The following is a 9,275-nucleotide window of genomic DNA, read 5'->3' on the forward strand; positions in this document are numbered from 1 at the left end:
TATTATTATTATTATTAAATATATAAACATAATTATTTTATTAATGAATAATAATAATAAAAAATTATAAAAATGACAAAACTACTAAAACTTCTCCTAACATTAAAATGAAGACAGGAAATATAAAAAATAATATCAAATTCAAAATCTTAATTAAAAATATAGTAGCATATCAAAGATGCTAAAATAGCATTGGTGTAAAGGGGTCTGTAATCAAGCATTGTAGTTTGTGTGAAAAGGCCTTCAGATGGTTCACAGAGAATTAAGAGGATGGGTTGGTTTAATTCAGTCACATGATGTGGTGCGTGTGTGTCTTTCAGCTCATCTGTGATACACGTCCCAGGAGTCAATGACATCCAGTCCACAGCCGGTTCAGCTGGACAGAACCTGACCCAGATCTCCCGGCAGATCAACACCGGCCAGGTGTCCTGGACAGGAAGCCGACCTCCTTTCCCCGGCCAGGTGAGAACGATCCCATCATTGGCTTTGTGTGACTCCGCTGCCCACTGCCGCTCTGGTCTCCATTAGCTTTATTACAGTAATGGAATATTCCTCTTTAGTTTTGTGATGAGAGAACTGAATCCAGGATGTGGAGCAATGGCTGAAAAAGATCATTCAGGGCTCAGTAATTAGTTCACACTTGCATAAAAAATATCTGTACATACATATATATACATATATATAATAACAATAAACAAGTAGATAGAATAGAAAAAGAACAGGGAACGCTAGTGTTAGATATAGATAGATGTTATATATACATACACATACATACATAGATATATACATTTTACAACACATTTTGGTATGTTTAGGGGGCAAAATATAATATTTATATATATATAATATATTTAATAATAAAAAAAAACAATCAATGATAATTTCTATAAAAATAGTTGTAAAATTATTACATATTACATAATTGTAAAAACATTACATTTATACATGTGTACAATATTAGTATAAAAATATAAATATTAATATATTTTGCAACGTTTTTGTATGTGGCAGGAAACTATATATATATATATATATGTGTAGTTGACAAATATACTGTAAATGTGTCCTATGGTGTGACAGCAAAAATTTAGGGAAAAAAACTAACAATGAAGAAAAATCTCTCTTATGCTATTTGTATATTATTAACAAGTATTAACAAGAAATTAATTATTAATAATGATTAATTGTTTTCTACATTTTGCTGTTACACCATAGGACACATGTACGGTATCTATATATCAACAACCCATATATACTAAATAATAAATAATATTTATTTATTTATTTATTATTAAATAATAATAATACAAAACCTAAAATGACTAAAAATAATTTATTATTTTATTGCATATACAAAAAGTTTGAAAACTGGATAGCTGTATGAATGGAAACTGTACAAATTGTGAGTGCAACATAATGTCCAATTAAAGTAATATGAACCAGTATAAGAGAGGGAATCATTCGCTTTTATATTATCTTTTAGGCCATCAGGCTGTGCTTAATGCTTACATTTGAAAGGGTTACCAGGGTCATCAAGAACCTTGCGTGTGGCATTCATGATAGCGTGTGTGTTTTTAATCAGTTCTGAACTGAGTGTGTGTGTGTGTTTGTGTGTGTGTGTGTGTGTGTGTGTGTGTGTGTGTGGTTTATGTATTTCTTTAGTAAGCAATAAAATGCATGTATATCATTAAAAAAAATTCCTCCAGTCATGTCACATTTATAATATCCTAAATAATAACATGTGTAAAGCCGTTAGTTATGCAGAAGACCAGAGAAATGCTGGTCCACAAGTATCTCTGCGGTTCTCCATTGATTAAAAGTGAAGCCTGTTGTCTGCAGCTGTAATTGTGTGATTGCACTGCTCTTCCTTTTGCTCAGCTCCGTTAAGACTTTTAGCCCGATTGTAAGATCTTAAAGTCCTATTTGTTGTTAAGCAGATACAGACACTCGGTCCTAACAGAGTTTCCAGGGAAAACTGGAGTAGAGAGAGCACTAGAGATTTTGCAGAACTGTAAAATAATGAAGTGGGATGAAGTATATTTTACTGGATTATCCAAACATGAGGTTTATATAACAAAAATACAACATTTCTGCACTTAATTTGCAGCTAAAATAACTGTATTGTGAGATTCTAATTTTTGAAAATGTTTTTGAAACATTTCTTTTATGATCTTGTTTGTCTTATTTAAAAATACAGTAAAAACAGAAATATTGTGAAATGTTACTACAATTTCAAAAAACTGTTTTCTATCTGAATATATTGTAAAATGTAATTTATTGCTGTGATGCGCAGCTGAATTATCAGCATCTTTACTCTAGTCTTCAGTGTCACATGATCCTTCAGAAATCATTCTAATATGCTGATCTGCTGCTCACGAAACATTTCTTAGTATTATCATTGTTGAAAACAGTTGCTGCTTAATATTTTAGTGAAAGCTGTCATACATTTTTTTCAGGATTTTTCAGAACCAGCATTTATTTTAAATAGAAATCTTTTGTAATATTACGATTGTTTTGATCAATGAGTCCTTGCTAAATAAAAGTATTAATTACTTAAAAAGACCTTTTGCCTTAACTTGTATATGGGTCAAAGACGAAAAATTATAATTTTATTAATACTGCTTTAATTGTTGTTGTTTTTCCAAAAATTTTTTTAAAGTTTTCCATTTAATTTAATTGCAATTTTGTTTTTGTTTTTCTGAGCAAAAAATAAATATCATACATTTTTCCCTGATTTACAGAAGAGACCCACTAAAATGTCATTCAGTGTAACAATCTTGTCAGGCATATTTACAACAAAAATCAAATTTATGACATATTAAAAGACTAATTACTTTCACCCCAAATACTAATTAGTTGTAATTTTAAATTTTTTTGAATGACAATGTAACATTATATCAACCAAATTTGAACATTTTATTCTCCAAAAACTTATTTAAAACCTTAGAAGTAGACACTTTAATAAATTCATTTTTAGAATCACTTGACTTACCTTCCATAGGCGAAGTACAAAATAAAGCCCTAATGGCAGAGATCACAAAGGAAGAAATAGGGAAAGCAATTTCTAGATTAAAAGTTAATAAAGCACCGGGAACAGATGGCTTTCCAACCGAGTGGTATAAGGCTTTTAAAGATCAATTAGTCCCTATACTGTTTGATTGTTTTAACTATACACTTAAAGGTGGTGAACCACCAAGAACGTGGAGCGAGGCAATAATTTCGGTTATTCCTAAAGAGGGTAAAGACAAAAAGGAGTGTAGTGCATTTAGGCCAATTTCTGTACTAACTATGGATTATAAATGATATGCATCAATATTAGCTAAAAGACTGGAAGATATAATACCAGAATTAGTAGATTCAGACCAGACAGGATTTGTACGTGACAGACAGACGCAGGATAATATTAGACGGGTGCTGTATGTAATTGATCATGTCACTAAAGAAAACATCAGAGCAGTAGTAATTAGTTTAGATGCTGAAAAGGCATTTGACTCTGTTCGCTGGGAGTACCTGTATTTGGCATTGAGAAGATTTGGTTTTAAAGATGAGTTCATTAGATGCATTAAAACTTTGTATTCATCACCAAAGGCTAGAATAAGGATTAATGGGCATCTCACTCAGAGTATTAATCTGGAAAGAGGCTGCCGCCAAGGCTGCCCTCTCAGCCCTGCCCTTTTTGCTTTATTCATTGAGCCCATTGCACTGTCAGACGAACAGGAGATAAAAGGAATTAGGGTTAGAGGTTTAGAACAAAAGATTTGTCTGTACGCAGACGACGTACTCTTGTTTGTTGCAGCACCAGAGGTTAGTATTCCTAGGTTGATGTCCATGTTAAAAAAATTCGGAACTTACTCAGGATATAAATTAAATGTTAAAAAAACATACATCTTAAGCTATAACTACACCCCGCAGAATGACATGCTGAGTAGGTTTAAATTGAATTGGAACTCATCAAGAATTAAGTACTTGGGGATTATAATAACAAAGGATATTTCTAAATTATTTGTAAGTAATTATGGTCCTACAAGTAAGAACATTAAATCAGATATAGATAGGTGGTCCCAACTGCCCTTAGAGATGCATAACAGGATAGATGCAGTAAAAATGAACATGCTTCCCCGACTTCTATACCTTTTCCAATCCTTACCAGTTGAAGTTCCATTAAAACTATTTACTGAATGGGATAAGTGGACTTCAAGATTCATATGGGGGGGTAAGAGACCTAGAATTCAATTTAAAACACTGCAGAGAAAGGGAGTAGATCACTACCATGTTTTTCAGACTATTTCAAAGCTGCCCAGCTAAGATCTTTAGCATGCTATTGTAAACCCCCAAGTTAAAATCTATTCAGATTGGCGAGAATGGAAGTGGTCTGTGTTGGAGGAAATGTGAGGAACAGTTGGCAGATCATTTTCATGTATTCTGGAGCTGCCCAGCTAAGATCTTTAGCATGCTATTGTAATCCAGAATATATAGCAAAGTGGAAGGATTTGGAGATCTCTCAGCTTGCTATACCACTGCAATCAGTACTTGGTAGCAAAATCTTATATGGACAGTATTCTAAAAGTTTAAATCAGTGGACTAAAGTTCCCCTCAGAATCTGGTTTAAAGAATGCAAATCAACATTACTTGTAAGACAATCTAAACTACTAAAATGGGTTGCTTTCGACCCTGACTTTAAACCAGCAAGGGCTGATGGGAGGTTTCAGCTCTGGTATAGGCTTGGCATCACTTCTTTTAGTTCAATTTCGTCAAAGGGAGAATTAGATAGTTTTCTAAAAGATAAAAAATAAAAAGAAGACACTTTGCTTATATTTAATGTGCTTTCTATGGACATATAATCACTTTTGTAAATTTCTTTTGATGCGGACATCTTAACGTCTTTGACCCATATACAGCAATTGGCCCAATGAGACTGCACTGCGGCCTGTGAAGCAGCGCCTGTATATTAATATCCTCACGTCTCCTGTCGTTCCACCACAGCAGCAGATTCCCGCTCAGTCCAGTAAGGCCCAGGCCTCACCATTCGGCATGGGCTCCAGTCACAGCTACCAGGCCGACCCGTCCTCTTACAGCCCTCTGTCCAGCCCCGCCACCTCCTCGCCCTCTGGAAACGCCTACTCCAACCTGGCCAATCGCAGCACTGCTTTCGGTAAGACCTGCTTATTTATGACAACAAAGGCTTGTTTGCACCAAGGACTATAACGTTAACAATAAAAACAAAGATACAGTTTTAGCATTCTAACTCTATAATGCTAACAGCACAGAGGAACATTGTCTTTGGAATAGCTATTTTTTCCAGCTGATGAATGCTAAAAACGTTGACAGCCAATCAGAATCTGCCCTGCTTTAAAGCGCTCAAGGATTTTTAAGTTGCAGATGACAAAACTGCAGCACATGCTTATAATAAAGAGAACATTATCATGCATCTGTGTGGACGCTAATGTAGTTATGGTGTGCCTTAAATTTCATCATTTTGGTGCATATTGTTTACTGTGCTAACTTTGCTGCATTCATTCATTCTGTCATTAACTATCCAACGTGATCGGGTAGATATTATAATAACTTCCAAAGATATTAGGGATGTCAAACGTTTCTGCAACTCCTTGTGGTACATTTATTGGTATATTTGCTGGTATATCTGTTTTTATTAATATCCAATATAGAATATATTAATATATAATAATAATTTTTTATTTTACAATTTATACCATGGTCTGACTGAATTCTCGATTCTGATTGGCTGGCAGGTATGCATTAAAACTCTTTAATGCACAGGTAGTTCCAAGTCAGTTTAATCGCCGTTCAATATTAATGTGCTGCTTTAATTGATGCACACAAACACACACATATACACACACACACATCACTCGCACACAAACACACACATACACACACACACACATCACTCGCACACAAACACACACACACACAGAAAGAGAGAGCGAGAGAAAGGCAGAGAGAGAGTCGGAGATCGCAGATTGCACTGTGCGCACACACACACACAAACTTGTCAACGCTTCCCGCGACTTTTATTAATAAAATCGCCTCGATACTAGATCGCTACATTATATTCCTCAGCAACAAGGTGTAAAATCGCTGTTTTTGAAGTAACACAGCTTCATTGTTTGTAGAGAGACACGCAGACAAAGATAGCACACACACAATTGTCAGTTAATTTAATTAATTCAAATTAATTAATTCAAATAAATGCTATAATTCATTCAAGAGCTATCGAGCCGTAACTGGCGAAAATAACAGTCATTTTTACCCTTCCGTAAAAACATCATTAACAGCTTTAACTTGTAAATGCTGGCAAATGACCAAGGTATGAGCAGGATAATGCATGGCTAGCTGTGCATTAAATTATTTTAATGAGCTTCGCGTCGGGTGGTTCTTGGCCTCCACGTCGTGCGTTAAAATCGTTTAATGCACAGCTAGCCATGCATTATCCCTTACATATATATTACATTTATGCACATGTAATTGTGCATTTTTTGCTAAAGCAATAAGCCCCAAGAAGCCGTGGTTTACAGTGAATTTATAACAGCTAAGGGGCGTTGTTAGGCACGACGCGAAGCCTCGGAAACCACGGCTTCACAGGGCTTATTGCTTTTATAAAACGGTTATTTCATATACGTAGTAAGGTTTCACAAAATAAAACAGAGCAAATGAAGTGTAATGATATTAATAAAAACATTATTCTTCCAACAAACAATGTAGTTCCTCAGAATCTGTTGTGGTTGCAATAAAGTGGTTGCCGAGCAACACACCCAAAACGTAAACAAAGGTGTATGTTTGTAGAGTAATAGGTTGTTTGCAATCACGTGATTCTGATGACGCGCGAAATGCAGCTGGAGGGCAGGAAGTGATTTTTCTCTCCATAGAAATCATTAGCAGAAACTCAAAATGCCAGTGTTTTGCGTTGTTTATGGTGTTTGGTTCTGATTGCGCTCATTTTCCTTGTCTTTTATCAACTGCTATTGCTAATGTAAAAGTATTGATATCCGCTAGCGAAATTTGATCATCGTGACAACCTCAGACTCCTGCAGCTCTGTTTGTACCTGAATCGGTTGAATGATCTCACAGAAGATCCGCCGTGCTCCTCAAACCGTGATCTGATCCAGCCTGACGTCAGTCATATGGAGGCCACATTACAGCACCTCTGGGAAACCAGTCCTCCCGTGGGCCCGTCTTTTACATGTACAACGATTGATAGCTTTCCATATAAAACACACACAGTAACAGACAATGACTGAACCAGTCGTTTGTCTTCAACAGAAAGAGGTGTCATGAACAGCAGACAGTTTGAAGACTGTATGGCGTCCATAGTGAGACAAACGGTTTTGTTGTTCTGGTTTCTTTGCTTTGGCCACGTAATCTCTATTATAGACCGTATGAAAAACAGATTTCTTTGGTTTGAATGATCACAATTGTTGGACAGCAGGCAATTAGATGTTTGTGTTCGTAGTTTTACAAACTCTTCAAAATTACTTCTCAACAGTGACTATTAATCATGAAAGTGTTAGACAATGCGTATAACTTATTCAATGAGTTTGGAAAATTACTTTTTAATGAAGTTATTATCTAAATGTAACAAGAAAAGATGCTGTTGCTTAAAATGATACAGAGCAATTATATAATACAACAATAGGCCAAGTGAGGCCATGCATTACAGAGTTTTACTACGGTAAAGGGTGTTCTTAGACAAAGCAGAGTTAATGAATAATTAAATGTATTAGTAATGATGTTCATAATTAATTATATTCAGTATATTTTTTCAGAAATAGAAAAATTGTTTTACAGTATATTTTTATAATTTACTATTTTTATGTATTACATATAATATTTTTCTAGCATATATTGTTAACATTATCATCATTTAAAAAAAAATATATATGCATGTTTATTAAATATTATTATTTTTTACATTTATTATTATTATTATTATTCATGCATTCACTTTTTTCACAATATAAAATTCCTCATACCATGATATGAGCCATCGCCTACTCCTGTCCCATCCTAGAGATCACGTTGATGTTACATCAGTCAAACTCTTGCTCTTGACTTGCGTTTCTTTTGTCAGGACTTTAAACAGCCTGCAGTGGGTTTAATTAATCTGTCAAGCCTTGCACCTTTTAAACTCATGCAAGAGAGATCTGGTTTCTGTATCCTGACACTTTAAAGTGAGGCATTTGACCAGCGTGACACGAAGGGCACAGATACACAAACACAATTGTGCAACTTTTCACATTCCTCGACCGAAAGGCAGAACATGCTGAACGGCTTAAAGCGAGAAACTGTAGAATCGTTGTTATTGCATTACATCCGTTTAAAGCCGCCTCGGATTTCTCCATCACATTCAGTTCTGCGAACCGAATTTAATTTGAAGCAGGGCGTGCGTACGGAGACTTTTACAGGATGACATTTTTGCCCATTGTTGTGTCCCTCGAGGGAAACACTCTACCTTGAACCTGTGATTAGTGTGTCCATTTAATAAGTCATTTGTGTTAAACAGGTGACATTTAAAAACCCACTTCTATTTCAAGTGTAGCAGGCTCCGAATGGCTTTCCGAGCCCTGAAGGCCTCTGCCAGCCGCTTGAAAATGAAGCCGTGTCCAGATAATTCTTTTTTAATATGCTGTCATTAAAGAAAATGGAACATTTATCTTCGCCTCCTCACGTGAACGGCACTTAAACACGCGACGGGAGGAAGGACTCTGAGACTGCAGGAAGACACTGTCTTTTTCTGTATTTGGAATGAATCAGTTTAATCCCAGTTTTCATCAAACTGAGTGCATGTATTTTTAATTTTTAGTTTGTGTAAGTATGTGCTTTATTTGTGGTCACAACTGACCAAAGAGAAACAAAAACTGCTTAGTTGCTTAAAAAGACCTAGTAGAAAGTTGCAAATAAAACTACTTTAAGTCTCTTTTGCTCACTAAGGCTTCATTTCTTTGATCAAAAATACAGTGAAAACAGTAATATTGTGAAATGTTATTTAAAATTACAATAACTGTTTTCTATTTGAATATATTTTAAAATGTAATGTATTGCTGTGATTAAAGCTGAATTTTCAGCATCATTACGCCAGTCTTCAGTGTCACATGATCCTTCAGAAATCATTCTAATATGCTGATTTATTATCAGTGCTGGAAACTGTTGTGCTGCTTAATATTTTTTGGGAACCTGTGATACTTTTTTTCAGGATTCTTTGATGAATAAAAAGTTAAAAAGAAGAGCATTTATTTAAAATAGAAATCTTTTCTAAC

The 9,275-nt window shown here is 35.0% G+C and overlaps 1 protein-coding gene across 5 annotated transcripts in view; it reads left to right on the plus strand.

Annotated features, from left to right (window-relative positions):
• The window catches only part of LOC107742312 (aryl hydrocarbon receptor nuclear translocator 2), a 95,120-nt gene that overhangs the window by 80,697 nt on the left and 5,148 nt on the right, over positions 1-9,275 (plus strand). For 3 of the 5 annotated variants that reach the window (XM_016555232.1, XM_016555234.1, XM_016555236.1), the window contains 2 exons: positions 321-462; positions 4,984-5,152. In XM_016555232.1, coding sequence (XP_016410718.1) covers positions 321-462; positions 4,984-5,152 — 311 coding nt within the window. The remainder of the gene's footprint in view (positions 1-320; positions 463-4,983; positions 5,153-9,275) is intronic. The other 2 variants (XM_016555233.1, XM_016555235.1) reach the window with 1 other exon arrangement.

This window comes from Sinocyclocheilus rhinocerous, unplaced genomic scaffold, assembly GCF_001515625.1.
Source record: "Sinocyclocheilus rhinocerous isolate Xijiao unplaced genomic scaffold, SAMN03320098_v1.1 scaffold75, whole genome shotgun sequence".
NCBI lineage: Eukaryota > Metazoa > Chordata > Actinopteri > Cypriniformes > Cyprinidae > Sinocyclocheilus > Sinocyclocheilus rhinocerous.